This window comes from Engraulis encrasicolus, unplaced genomic scaffold, assembly GCF_034702125.1.
Source record: "Engraulis encrasicolus isolate BLACKSEA-1 unplaced genomic scaffold, IST_EnEncr_1.0 scaffold_170_np1212, whole genome shotgun sequence".
NCBI lineage: Eukaryota > Metazoa > Chordata > Actinopteri > Clupeiformes > Engraulidae > Engraulis > Engraulis encrasicolus.
The window spans coordinates 73,117-88,742 of record NW_026945241.1 but is presented as its reverse complement, the minus strand read 5'-3'; the positions used below and the strand labels follow the sequence as shown (position 1 = coordinate 88,742).

The 15,626-nt window shown below is 41.7% G+C and overlaps 1 protein-coding gene across 1 annotated transcript; it reads left to right on the top strand.

Annotated features, from left to right (window-relative positions):
* The first annotated feature begins 5,330 nt into the window (after positions 1 to 5,330).
* LOC134442480 (NLR family CARD domain-containing protein 3-like) lies at positions 5,331 to 6,751 on the top strand. Its single transcript, XM_063192631.1, has 2 exons — positions 5,331 to 6,531; positions 6,732 to 6,751. The coding sequence occupies exons 1-2, from the start codon at positions 5,331 to 5,333 to the stop codon at positions 6,749 to 6,751; spliced, it is 1,221 nt and encodes a 406-aa protein (XP_063048701.1).
* Positions 6,752 to 15,626: the final 8,875 nt, after the last annotated feature.

Below are 15,626 nucleotides of genomic sequence, written 5' to 3'. Positions count from 1 at the left end.
TGCAAAACTAACCAAGCCACAAACCTACATAGTTCACCTTGACATTGTTCAGTATAGTCCTTGGGGTGTGATGATGTTCCTGTCTGTCTGTTCCAGAGGAGTAGCTGAAGATGGAGGTTCCCCTAGAGGGGGATGTGCAGGGCAGTCCTGGAAAAGGATCCTGTCCAGAAGTAGACAACCATGGACATGTGGGGTAAGACCATGAACAATAATCATCAACAACACCACATAAAGATAAAGTATGTGCTGCTTTAATTTGTTTCCAGAAATGATGCTGCCGATTCACAGATACATACATACATACATACATGAATTGGTGGATCTTCTCCTTGTCAGTCATTTTGAATTAGGCCTACAATTGAATTACAATTATAATTCGAAATACATTTGGCTGCAAAACATTTGGTCAAACCGGTAAATATACCACATTTATTTACTTTGCCTGGGCTGCAACTGGAGTTCATTGTGACTGGAACCATGAGAGAAATACCAGATTAAAGCTGAAAGCTGATGTCCACCTGCAGTCTCTGGAAAGGTAACAGAAATAAGAAAAGCTCCCAGAGAGCGCACCTCCGCCCTCTGATAGAAACGTACACCGCGAACACCAACAACTCGGACGAGCACATAACCCAGTGTTTTTTAACCTTTTTCTGAGCCAAGACGCAACATTAGGCACGCCAACAATTGTAAATGTTAACTGAAAATAAAACCCTTTTGCCTCTATATTAACAGGGCACACAGGCATTCTATAATCTTCCATGGCACACCAGATGAGATGATCTCTCACGGCACACTAGTGTTGGATAAACCCTGAAATCTCCTTGGCAGCCTGTAAAAATGCCTGTAAGAATGGCATAGTTTCTAAACAAACTGTGCGCTACCAAAATTCTCTATGCATCATTTTACATGTCAACAACCCTGCAACTCTACAGAAGGTAGTTTTGAGCAACTTTGAGCGTCGTAAATGGGTGGAAAATAGAGATTTATTACGATGGCTAACTCGATGCTGACATACTCTATGCAAAAGAGAAATGTTAGCAACGGCTAACTAGCGCTGAATTTCTGAATGCAAGGCACAAATGGAGTTGAGGTATTAATGTGCCCAGAGTTAGCCCTCAGCATCATGTTTTAACACTGTTTAAGCCATTTTACATTGCAACTCATGCATTGAGCGTGGGATAGGCTACTTCGATTAGATTTCACAGGTATGCAAGCGAGGGTAGAGTGAAGGCTGTGTTTCTGTTTAACCTGAATGCACACATGTCTTTTCAAAGTGAGTGGTCTGTCCAGGGCAACTGCTTGACAGAGAGTGTGGTTTTCGGTTCAGTAAATGAAATATCTCCCTGACATTAGTTTTTGGAACTTGGGATGTCTGTAACATCCACGAAGAGAATATCCATGTGAAAACGCCAAACGCCAAGGAGTATTCACTTAGGCTACTGTCTACTTCCCACAGGCATTCAAATGTCTTCTGTGAAATCCCAAACCAATGTCACTTCAAATAGGTGACAGCAAGCATGCACACGTATAGTAACACTTCAATGAGGGGAAAAATGCACTATTAAAGCATAACATCCTTGGCCACCCCTAGTGGCAGAGCGTGTACTCAGCAGCAAACGAACACAAACATACAACAAACATGGATGATCACACAACCTCCTTGATGGAATAAAATGTGATGAGAGTAGAAAGTCAGGAGCACATGCATGCATGCACGCATTACATACACACACATTCAAACACAATTCACTTGAATAGATGTGAAAAGTTGAACAATGTTGGCATGTTTTAACAATATCTGATGGATATGAGTGGGTCTGCTCCAGTCCCATGCAGCACAAGAGACCATCCTCTCCCGTGCCGAGCTGTGTGTCCATGAAGAGTGACTGGTCCATGCCACCTCCTCTGAACTTCAGAGCAGATGTTCCTGCCGGTCAGAGGTGTGTACCAAATGCAGGCTTTGTTTGAGTAAATTAACAGGAAAATGTGTTTTTGCACAGGTCAGGTCTATTGAAGTGGGTTTTTCGCTTTTGTCATCATGCCATCCTGCTGTCATGAGTTCAACAATATGTGATTGTGTGTGTGTGTGTGTGTGTGTGTGTGTGTGTGTGTGTGTGTGTGTGTGTGCGTGTGCGTGTGTGTTCTAGTCCCATGCAGCATAAGAGACCATCCTCTCCTGTGCCAAGTGTGTCCATGAAGAGTGACCAATCCAAGGATTTTCCTCTGAACTTCAGAGCAGATATTCCTCCTGGTCAGGGGTGTGTATTAGATACAGGCTATGCTGAGTTCTTACCCCATTCAGAAAGTACTTATCATTTTTCCAGTTAGTAATTAACACTTTTTTAGTTACATGCTGGCACTCAACTATGTCAATCTGTTGGTGGGAAACTTTTTATGTATACACCGCGTTCCACATTATTACGCAAATGACATTTTTTGCCGTTTTCCCAAATAATCAATAGAAATGACAGTCGTCATATTTTTCAAGTCATCAGCCATTAGAGTACAATTTTAAACGTTTTTGAATGAACCTTCCAATGACATCGGTATTTTTTAAAATAATAAAAAACTTAAAATGCCCAAAATGCTCTGTTCCAATTAATTACGCAAAACAGTTTTGTAGTGTTGTAATCCAAATTTCTTTCTTTTTTCCCATTTACATCAAAACAGTTGGCATTTGGTACCTTCAATACATTTCAATGTTCAAAACTTTGCTATAAGCTGTAACTGGAATGCTGCATTTAATATTGAAGTGATGGAATTGCATGGTAGTTATGGAAGCCCAGATATCCTTGCTGCTTTGATCTCAGCTGTTTTTGTTTGTTTGGTCGGGTGACCCACACTTCACTCTTCAATATACCCGTAGATTTCCATGCCACGTTTAGGTGCTTTGGAGATGATGACATTCTAACTCACCAGACATAACATCCCATTCATTTTCAATGGGGTTTTATGTCTGGTGAGTTAAAATGTCGATACCACCAAAGCACCTAAACGTGGCATGGAAATCTATGGGTATATTGAAGAGTGAAGTGTGGGTCACCAGACCAAACAAACAAAAACAGTTGAGAGCAAAGCATCAAGGATATCTGGGCTTCCATAACTCCCATGCAATGCCCTGCCATTGACTTCAATGTTAAAGGCAGCATTCCAGTTACTAAGACAAAGAGGTTATCATCAAGTATTGAACATTGAAATGTAATTTAGAAGGTACAAAAATCCAACTGTGTTGATGTAAATGGGAAACAAAGAAAGAAAATTGGATTACAACACTACAAAACTACTTTGCGTAATAATGTGGAACAGAGCATTTTAAGTTTTTTATTACTTAAAAAATACCGTTATCATCGGAAGGTTCATTCAAAAACGTTTTAATTGTAATCTAATGGCGGATGACTTGAAAATTATGACGACTGTCATTTGCATTGATTATTTGGGGAAACAGCGAAAAATGTCAGTTGCATAATAATGTGGAACGTGGTGTAGAAATACTAGCCCCAGCATTAGTTCTGGCCAGGCCATGGTAGTCAAGAGCTTGCTGCTTATTTGTCTCAGGTGTTCGAGATCAGCCAATCAACTCTCCTTGCTCCTTATTGGTCAGTTTCAAATTTTGTGCCTTTTAAAAGTCTTCTGCTTGTTCCCAACTCCTGGCTGCTTGCTCCTTCGCAACCCATTGCCCCTCTAGAACCACCTTGTCCTGTATGACATGGTATGGGCTACTCCTTGTCGTGTTGCCTGTTCTGTTCATGGGGGGATTGTTTGCTCTCATAATCTTAAATTGGGTGAGCATTCCCAATGCTGCCACTGTTCCCTGAATCTCTGCTTTCCTTGGTGCTCATGGAAAACAGGGGATGACTCTGAACAGAACCATACCGCCAAATGCATAACTATTTTTAAATGAAGAAATTGCATTGAGAATTTCTGGTCTTGTGTTTTTTCTTGACTGTAATGGTCCTGACAGAACACATGTATGTATATATTGTGTACATTCATGTATTATATTTTGACCTGATTTATCTACTAAATAAAACAAAAATGTGTTTTGCTTGTTCTGATAGTTTGTGTGTGTGTGTGTGTGTGTGTGTGTGTGTGTGTGTGTGTGTGTGTGTGTGTGTGTGTGTGTGTGTGTGTTGTTTTATCTTAATGTTTTAAACGCTTTTTGACTCTAATTCATTTCCTTCTTTCTTCCCTGTTTCCTTTCATTTACATTTGTTAACTTTGTGAAGCACATTGAGTTGCACCTGTGTATGAAATGCGCTATATAAATAAACTTGCCTTGCCTTGCCTTGCCTTGCCTTGTGTGTGTGTGTGTGTGTGTGTGTGTGTGTGTGTGTGTGTGTGTGTGTGTGTGTGTGTGTGAGAGAGTGTGAGTGTGAGTGTGAGCCCCCTCTCTACTCCTTTGATGTCATGTTTTGAACAATATCTGATTTTGTTTGTGTGCATGTTTTCTCCATCCCAATGAAATGTAAAAGATCACGTTCTCCAGTGCCGAGCTGTGAGTTCAAGAAGAGTGACCATGGATCCTTGGATCCCCCTGTGCCCTTCAGACGAGATATTCCTGCTGGTCAGAGGTCAGTATCAAATACATGCAGCATCAGATTTTAACCCCATTCACCAAACCAAAATTATTAACCTATGTGATGTCCACTAGTAAATATAAACAATCCGTCTTTTGTCTTTTGCAGTAACTCTATAAGCCACTGTGTCAGTTGGAATCCGGTTTGCTTTTTGCTTTTCACAGGACCGTTGACCTTGTTTAACTAATAACACAAATGTGATCTGGCGTGTGTGTGTGTGTGTGTGTGTGTGTGTGTGTGTGTGTGTGTGTGTGTGTGTGTGTGTGTGTGTGTGTGTGTGTGTGTGTGTGTGTGTGTGTGTGTGTGTGTGTGTGTGTGTGTGTGTGCGCGTGTGTGTGTGTGTGTGTGTGTGTGTGTGTGTGTGTCATGTACAGCTTCCATTGTGATCTGTTAGGAATGAAGCAGGTCCACAAATCTCGTCTGCTGAAGAAGTCTCAGTGTCTGATGGAGGGACTCACGCATCAGGGAAATCACACACTGCTCAGGGAGATCTACACAGACCTCTACATCACACAGGGGCGGAGAGGTGAGGTCAATGAAGAACATGAGGTCAGACAGATAGAGAGAGCATCCTGGGGAGAAGCAGTCCAAGACAAGCCAATCAAATGCAGTGACATCTTTGAACGATTATCTGAACAATTCAAACCGTCATCTGCACACGTCAAGCCATCATCTAAAGAAGTCAAACCGAGAATTGTGCTGACAAAGGGAGTAGCCGGTATTGGAAAAACAGTCTCTGTGCAGAAGCTCATTATGGACTGGGCTGAAGGAACGTCCAATCAGGATGTCGACTTCATATTTCCACTTCCTTTTCGTGAGTTGAATCTGATGAAGGACAAAACCATTAGTCTGGTGGATCTTATCAAGCACTTTTCCCCAGACGTAACAGATCCAAGAGTTTTCACCAATTCAGAGCAAAAACCCATGTTCATCTTTGATGGTCTGGATGAATGTCGACTTCCCCTTAACTTCTACTCAAACCCAGAGTGCTGTGATCTGTCAGAGTCCGTCCCAGTCAATGTGCTGCTAACAAACCTCATCAAGGGGAATCTGCTTCCATCTGCTCTCCTCTGGATCACCACCCGACCAGCAGCAGCTGGTCTAATCCCTCCTGAGTGTGTGAGCCAGGTGACAGAAATAAGGGGGTTTAACGACCCACAGAAGGAAGAGTACTTCAGGAAGAAACTCAGTGATGAGAGCCTGGCCAGTAGAGTCATTGCTCACCTGAAGTCATCCAGGAGCCTCTACATCATGTGCCACATTCCAGTCTTCAGTTGGATTTCAGCTACAGTAGTAGAGAGAACATCAGATGGATCAGGGTGCGTAGAAATGCCAAGGACTCTTACGCAGATGTACACACACTTCCTGATCATTCAGGTTACAAATAAAAACGCCAAGTACACAGAGCTTGAAGGAAGAGATGAAGAGATGGTTTTCAAGCTGGGGAGACTGGCTTTCCAGCAACTGGAGAAGGGAAATCTGATCTTCTATGATGAAGACCTGAGAGAATGTGGCATTGATGTCACAGAAGCATCAGTGTTCTCAGGAGTATGCACTCAGATCTTCAAAGAGGAGGCTGGACTGTACCAGGGGAGAGTGTTCAGCTTTGTGCATCTCAGCATTCAGGAGTTCCTTGCAGCATTATATGTGTTCCTCTGCTTCAGCAATAGTGAGAGAAACATGTACCAACATGACCAACAGCAAACCTCTCAGCTCTCTGCTCTGTTCAGAGCAGCAACACTTCAAGACCTATACAAGATGGCCGTTGATCTGGCTTTACAGAGTAGGAATGGACACCTCGACCTTTTCCTCCGCTTCCTTATGGGCCTCTCTCTGGAGTCCAATCAGAACCTCTTAATACACCTAATGCCACAGAACGCTAGCCAATCACAGAGCTCAGCGCCAACAGTGCAATTAGTCAAACGCCACATCAGGGATTCTTCTAATAGAGGCCGTAACAGATATCAGAGTGGATCAGACAGACAGATCAACCTGTTTTACTGTCTGAATGAGCTGAATCAGCATGCTGTAGTGGAGCACATTGACAGGACCTCAGGAACTCTGTCTGTAGAGATGCTCTTACCTGGACAGTGGGAGACAAGACAGTTTAAGTTTAATACTTCAAAAAAGTGTCTGAATGGGTTTGACCTGCAGACGTACATCAAGACACCTGAGATGGACCAGACTGAACTCCTCCAGCCAGATGACATTCTTCAGAAGCTGACTGATGTGCTCACATCATCCACCTCAGCACAGTGAGTGTGAGTGTGAGTGTGAGTGTGTGTGTGTGCAGGACCGCTGACAGCTTTTGCTGGGCCCAGGACAAAGTCCTCTGAAAGGGCCCCCGATACATACAATGTAATGGGGACCCAATTCTGGGCCTCTTATCTCTCCGGGCCCGGGACAACATACCCCTTTCCCCCCCTTGTCGATGGGCCTGTGTGTGTGTGTGTGTTTGTGTGTGTTTGTGTTTGTGTGTGTGTGTGTGTGTGTGTGTGTGTGTGTGTGTGTGTGTGTGTGTGTGTGTGTGTGTGTGTGTGTGTGTGTGTGTGTGTGTGTGTGTGTGTGTGTGTGTGTGTATACGTGCCTGTCTGTCATGTTTCTTCCTATCTTTGTTTCACTATTCCAGTCCTTTTCTACATATACAGTACACGTAAGTTGACTAACTATAACCTGATGTCTTTCCCAGGCTGGATGACACCCTGTCAGGGAAGAGCCTTTCCTGTCTGGTCTCTGTCCTGACCTCACACTCCTCACGTCTCGCACAACTGACGCTGGAGGGCCAAGACCAGGACCAAGACCAAGACGAATACCAATACCTATACCAAGACCAAGACGAATACCAAGACGAATACCAAGACCAAGACGAATACCAAGACGAATACCAAGACCAAGACGAATACCAAGACCAAGACGAATACCAAGACGAATACCAAGACCAAGACGAATACCAAGACCAATACCAAGACGAATACCAAGACCAAGACGAATACCAAGACCAAGACGAATACCAAGACGAATACCAAGACAAATACCAAGACCAAGACGAATACCAAGACGAATACCAAGACCAAGACGAATACCAAGACCAATACCAAGACGAATACCAAGACCAAGACGAATATCAAGACGAATACCAAGACCAAGACCAAGACCAAGACGAATACCAAGACCAAGACCAAGACCAAGGATCATCAGTGCATGTGTCATCTTCAGCTGGGTGCCATCCAGACTGCAAGCCCTGGGAGTTGAGGTATATACAGTACAGTTTGTACATGTACCTGTATAAGTATTTACTCTGCTATTCTCTTAGAAATGTGATAAAGATGATCATTTATCAATTGGGCAGAAATACATCAAGGAGGAAAATACACGACACACACTGACATTACCTATGTATATTTCTACTTACTGATTATACAGTGTTTTACAAACGTGTTTTACAATGTTATTGCAACCATTAAGGATATTATTATTTATTATCCTGGTAAGTCAGACTATAACCTGAAATGTGAAATCCGAACATAAACTGCTGTAGTTTAATTGTCTCAGAGTAACACATTTTATTGTCCAGCAGGGATGTAGACATTTGAGTTTATTCCAAACATGTATCTTAAAAGAGATGCATATAGTTTTCTTTTAATACAATAACAGTTTAAAAGGGGTGTACAAAAGTTGGACACAATTTTAATTTTAAAATGTTTATTAGTGGTGGGTCATTATGCTAACATGCTGCATTAAATTAATTATAAAAATTGCCAAAGTTGAAAGCTACAGAAGCTACAGAACTTTTTTGTACTATTTTATGTATTGATTTGCGAATCTTATGACGGTTCAAAGTGAAAAAACAAACAAACAAAAAAACAAAGCAAAAGCCTTTAAAGCCCACCTAGGTAACTCCAACTCCCATTGTCATTGTGACACAGCACACAAGTGTTCACTGCACACAATTAAATTGCATTTATGCCTCACCCGTGCAAGGGGGCAGCCCCCAATGGCACCCCAAGGGAGCAGTGCGGCAGGACTGTACCATGCTCAGGGTACCTCAGTCATGGAGGAGGATGGGGGAGAGCACTGGTTAATTACTCTTCCCACCAGCCGGGTCAGGAGTCGAACTGGCAACTTTTGGGCTATAAGTCTGACACCCTAACCGCTTAGGCCTATCCATGACTAAAAACAATTTACTGACTTCTACATTGACGTGAGACTCATATCGGGCGAGATAAAAAATATCTATTTAATCTATTCTCACATTTGTGATGCGATCTGGGAAAACCCGTCGGAGATCGCGTTTCTCAGGAAAGAGCGAAAATAGGTAGAGAAGCAATGTTTTCCTGAAATCGTTTTTCATTAAATTTTTGTTGTTTAACATCTTGTCTATCATCTCTGAAAATATTTTGTCTGAAATCGCTGTTTTAATGTGTTAAAATGAAGATTGAAATGGCCCGATGTCTGGTGAGAAGGGCGGCAGCCGTGAGCAGTCTGCCTGCGCAGCCAACGTGCTGACTACGCTTGTAGCGCAGGGGCGCGCAAGGTTGAGGGAAAAACATCACAGTTTGTAGACTTGAAGGCTCAGAATTTAGACATGTGTATACACTCATTGTTAGCGCATCCGAGCAGTTGAAAACGCCTTCTGTCTCAATGAAGCAGAGTTTTCCCTCAAGTTATAGGTCTAAAGAAAGAAGGAACAGTGAATACAAAGAAACAGTAGGCGAAACCTCTCCGTGGATAGGAGTGGCCGTCGAGCGCTGTGCTTATCAACTCCAGTCTCATGTGCCTCTTGCAGTTTATCACTACAACTGCGATTAGGCTACTAAACGGCACTGGAATGTAGATTTCATTTTTTGATTGGATAGATTTGATTTATCTATAACGAAAAGTTTAATTTACTGCGCTGTGTCCTACTTGTTGTCATAATAAACGGTACTGAATTGAAATATCGTCGGCTTGCTACCAAAACCGCCTAAGTCCGAATTTGGTCGAAATGAGATTTTTGCATAAACTTACTCCCCTACCACAGCTGCATCACCCTGCATTTCCGCCAGGGTTATTGAACAATCACAACAGTCACCAGAGTCAAAAATCTGTATATATAAACACACACTGCCTATGAGAAAATGAATGACCAGGGACGTAGCTATAGGGAGGACAAGGAGGGCATTTGCCTGTAGGCCTAGGGCCCTCCTGCAGGTGGCAGGGGTAGGGGCCCTATTATGATCTTGGCAGGTGATATGGGGCCCCTATCTATTCATCCTGGGGCCCTTTGCACAATTGTTCTGCCAATGTGAATGACTTGGGTAACTTGACTTTTGATGCAAGAAGCAGTTTATTTGTAAGAAAAGTTTATTTACATCTGTTAATTTTTCTCTCTCTCTCTCTCTCTCTCTCTCTCTCTCTTCATGTTTCAAAACTTCATCCTTAGACATCTGTCTGAGACAATCTTGTTACCACACAATGATTGTAGCCTCAAAACGAATTGAGCAATTCTTAATCATGTGCTTTATTTGATGTTATCACAGATTTATAGAAGGCTGCCCAAGACTACATCCTTTTACAACACTCTGTTATTTCATACATTTATCTACTGTTTTATAATGTAGATTTAAAACAGCAGTGGAGAATGTCACTAGAGCAATATTCTATTGCACATACAGTAGGATGCCCAACTTCAAGTGTGTAAAGGATCCAGTAGTGTTTCCATATTCTGAATGCCACAGTCATGGTGTTGAAGTGGGCGGGGCACAGTTCTATGACCAGGTTACCTCGGTCATGGGCGAGGTTGGGGGGGTAGGGCAGTTCAATGAGCATGGAAAATAGCAGAAGTTAATCAAAGATGATAAACAAGGAGGAGACAGTTCGTGAGGAGGTACAAGGACCAAAAGAAGTGCCCCACCCCTTCATCCTCCTCCATGACTGATGGGACCTCAACATGGAGATTGGAGGCCACTGCATGGCTTACTCTGTGTGGCACTGCAATCTGGATCTATCCTGATATGAGAAATGAATGTATTACCACTGTGGCAATTGCTCTGGCACAATGACAAAAAGAGTTTTACTTTGGATGAGAATGTTAACTAAAATTTCATTGAAAGCTAATATGACTGAAAGTAAAAGAAATCTGTGAAAATCTGTTGGTAGACATGAGATTTACCAGCATGCTAGATTGTTACAAGGTCTACAAAAATATTTCAATTATTCACCATTTCCAGGATTAAAGTTTTTTTCCATTATTTTGAGTGATTACTACTTTTTGGGAGTGCACGCACCAAGCAATACACGGGTGTTAAGTGCAGGCGCAGACACCAACCTTTGTTGGTCTTTTGTCATTCAGGATTAAAGTTTGGAATAAAATTTAAAAACAATAGTATAACTATCAAAATAATGTGCAGTGCATTATTCTTGTTGTGCTGCATCAAATATTTTTTTTTAAGTGTTTTTTTCCCCTTAGGAGCCATTTCACGTTTGACTTGCAGCTTCACTCAAAATAAATAAAGAAAATAAATTAACATCTTAGACAGGTACTGTTTGTAGTGGACCAATGACTCAGACAGGATGACAGGATGATGCAGATGTGGTAGAGGAGTAAAGTTCTGCAAAAATCTCATTTGACCAAAATTATTAGGGGGGACTCACAATTGCTCTTTGCCCAGGGTCTCAGATTTCCTAGAACCGCCACTGATGTTTGGCGCCCCCTTTGGCGCCTAGTTTTTCCCTGTTTTCCGAAAACCCCAAAATCGGACTTAGGCGGTTTTGGTAGCAAGCCGACGATATGTAGATGTGGTCAAGACAGGGCTTGTTAGATTTCTCAGATGTGGAAGATTTAATTGCTTTTATTTAGAACCGTGCCAAATGAATGTGTTCAGTTAACATGTCTTCAGCAGTTTTCAGAGTCAGTCTGAGATACTCGGTGACGTTTAACCTAGTTCATGTCAGTCCTTTCCCGCGATGCACCGGACAGTGAAGAAGAGCGCGAAGAAAAAAGTTTCTTCTCTCTATTTTTTGTGCTGCCTGCTGCAGAGGGTCAAAAGTGCTCTTGTAGGCTACTATTCCGAGGCAGCGCATAGCAAAAAGATTCCTTCTTTTTCCGCGCTGGTATGCACTTTGTCATAATACACTGTGCTGAATTGAGTGTCGTGGATTTGGTTCCCTAGCTGGCTCCCTAACACTGTAGAAGCGTCAATGGATCATCTCAGATGTTGAAAAATAATATACCTATGCACGTATGTCTTGCCTAACTAAGGGGTTCAGTTAACACATCTTCAACAGTCAATTTTCAAAGCCAAACTGAGATGCACCGGTGACTTTCACTCCAGTCTTTCAAATAACTTAAGTCCTTTCAAGCGACGCGCAAGATAGTGAAGAAGATAAGCGCGGAGACAACCTTTTCTCTTCTGTTAGGCCTATGTCTGTGCTGCCTGCTGCAGAGGGTAAAAAAACAATGCGGTCTTCACCGTCCTGTGTAGCCTACCACAAGTATTCCGAGGCATGATGTATGTTTGTTTTTTTAGCGTGCAGCTGGTGTTTTGGAATCGCGCAAAACCATGTTTTACCTCCGAGCAGAGAGCGCATTGCACTTTTCCGAGACACTGATAGTTCCCATTTGTGCATTTCTGACACATTTTGCTGACATTTTCGCTTCATACCCTAAACAGTAAAAGGGCAGGTCCAATACACGTCATTCGTTTCTTTACGTGGTGGAATGCTTTAGAAACCTATTTAAAGATGGCAAAAGCTGGGCAGTAAATTAAAAATAGGCTACATGACTATACATGACGAATCAATAGACAATTTAATTTGAAATGATATTCTATACACACAGGCCAGTATGTAGCCTATAGACGACCCACAGTTATCCAGCAGTTTGGGCGTCTCTGGGAGACAAAAAAAAGCAAAACAAAAAACCCAGGCCTTTTTTCCCCAGTGTTTTGTTGTTCTCAGAAGTAGTGAAATTTATTGAAGATAAATAAATGAGATTTATGAATTATTATATCCCCGAAACGCGGAGCGTCGGGGATGTAATGGTTTTGCGTGCGCCGCCGCCGCGTCCGCGTCCGCGTCCGCCGCCGCCGCGTCCGCCGCCGCCGCGTCCGCCGCCGCGTAAGGTCTTTCGTGTTAACGCGATAACTTTTGAACGGATGTTTGGATTTGTCCCAGATTTTTTGGGTGAATGCTCTAGGGCAGGTTCATGAACTGATTCGAGTTTGGAGGTCAACACTTTCAAGATGGCTGAATTCAAGATGGCCGAATTTTTGTTTGGTCCATAACTTCTGACCGGGTGCATGGATTTGTCCCAGATTTGGTGTGTGAATGCTCTAGGGTAGGTTCATGAACTGCTTCGAGTTGGGAGGTCAACACTTTCAAGATGGCTGAATTCAAGATGGCCGAATTTTTGTTTGGTCCATAACTTCTGACCGGGTGGATAGATTTGTCCCAGATTTGGTGTGTGAATGCTCTAGGGTAGGTTCATGAACTGATTCGAGTTTGGAGGTCAACACTTTCAAGATGGCTAAATTCAAGATGGCTGAATTATTGTTTGGCCCAGAACTACTGACCGGGTGGATGGATTTGTCCCAGATTTTGTGTGTGAATGCTCTTGGGCAGGTTCATGAACTGATTCGAGTTTGGAAGACAACACTTTCAAAATGGCGGAATTTTCATTTGGCCCATAACTTCTGACTGGGTGGATTGATTTGCCCGGTAACACCTTATTTTAATGGTTCACCATTTCAGTGAATCTACCATATTAGGTACAGTGTAATAACCAATGTAACAATATTTAATACCATGTAACACTAGTGTAATACCAGTGTAACAATATGCAATATCAGGTACAGTGTAATAACGAGTGTAACAGTATGCAATACCATGTGATATAGTGTAATACCAGTGTAACAATATGCAATACCATGTAATACCACTTACGCACAAACACATGATGTAAGTCAAAAAATTACATTGTATTAAATATTGTTACACTGGTTATTACACTGTACCTAATGTGGTATATCCACTGAACCATTAAAACAGTATTACCATTTGCCCCATTTTTTTGCTTCATTTTCACAATAGTCGTTTGGTTTTAAGCCTATGCACGTCATGTCACGTCTGTATGTATCATATACGTTTACGAAATGGTGGACGGGAGTGGTAGGAATGATGGGGGACTGGAAGCGTCGCGTTTCGGGGATATACCTTAAGCAGTCGAAGGCGACTGCACAGGCAGTCTAGTTTAAATTTTGCTTTCATTCAGGTATTGCTTCTGAGACTTGCTTTTCTGAGTAGTGATAATCATCAATGACTGCAAGAGCAGTAATTAAACCTAATGACCCTTCATTCAAATTTAGGCCTATTTTATAATCTGAATTACAATTCTGTCAAAACTATTTAATTTTGTCCAGTTATACTATGCCAAATCCAAGGCACTTATTGGACCTGAGGCAATTGGAGATTCCCATGTAGATGGGGTTCACTCCATTGGGCGTAACCTTTACTCTAAGTAATCCAACTATGGTGTGGGACTGGAGACGGATCCCAGTTCTATGATGAGCTACCTCAGTTATGGTGATGGTTAGGGGGGTGGGGCTGTGCTATGGTCATGAGTGAGAGCAAGAATCAACTAGAGACAATACAGAAGGAGGAGACTAATCTTTAAGAGGTACCTTGACCAAAAAACTGTCCTGCCCGTATCTCCCACCATCAGTGAGGCATCCGGAGCATCGTATCAGGACGCTGCACTGCTTTCAAACCGTGTTACTCTTCTAGAATAGTTCAATTTCTAGATACCTATCTGACAGAGGAAGAGCTAAATTTCTTTTTATTATGCAAATGAGGTCTATGCTGTATTACAGTTACGAAAAGAAAACAATTCTTACACAGCTGACGGTTAGAAGCAGTCAATTGTATTGATGTGGATTACAGCTATTCTTACAAACTAGTGAATGAAAGATGATAATGATAATCAAGCACTGAATGAATGGCTAATTGTAATAGTGTCTCCATTATTTGAGGGGATTAGAGGGATTAGAGTGTCAAAAGTACTTAGAATGGCTCAATTATACAGTATCCCAATAACTATAATATTAATATGATCATATTAATGATCATAATAATTATCCATAATAATGTGCTATCCATGCTGTGTTGAAACAAGGCTTTTTTTTGTTTTGTTTCCTTAGTTGTTTCTTTGACTCAAACTCAAAACTAAACACATTACGTAAATAAATCAAAGAAAAAATAGTTGCAATACCTACTCTGGCCACAATCCTCCATACTCAACCTCACACTTTCCCAAGTTGCAATACCTTCTCTGGCCACAAGTGGCTTGCATAGTTGCAATACTTTCTCTGGCCACAACAGCCTTGCATAGTTGCAATACCTCCTCTGGCCACAATCTCCATACATACAAGTAGCTGCAATACCTCCTCTGGCCACAATCTCCATACTCAACCATTAGAGTGATTTTTCCTCCGAACGACTAAGTTGACTTTGGGTAAGTATAACATTTGATAGAGACAAGATATGAAAATAACGAAAACACCTTTGGGAAGAGCTTGAAATTGACTTTCAAATGGTAACGATATCTCAAAAATGTAAAATCCCACCATGTGAAGGGTTTTCCCAGATCGCATCACATTTGTGTTGGGAGCTGATTAAAAAGTACACTGTAAAAATGTATAAATTCAACTCCATATGGAGTAATTGCAACACTGTGGAGAGTGAAATTCTGCCCTACAACGGCAGTATTGCATTGTTGTTGAAAATAAGGTATTATGATTTTAATGATTTGTATATCACAATATAAAGTTAAATAACACGATTGAGCCGTAAGGAATGTGGTAATATAAAGTAAGAAAACAGCCACATATCCATAATCTACCTAAAACTACTCAGGCTGGACTACAGGATCATATTGAAGTCATTTTACTCAGTTACATTACATTAAATTTGGCAGACGCTCTTTTATCCAATGCGACTTACAATAGAGATCAATAGATCAATCTAGATCAATCTCACTTCAATCATGGAATTCATCTATATTAATTTAGATCT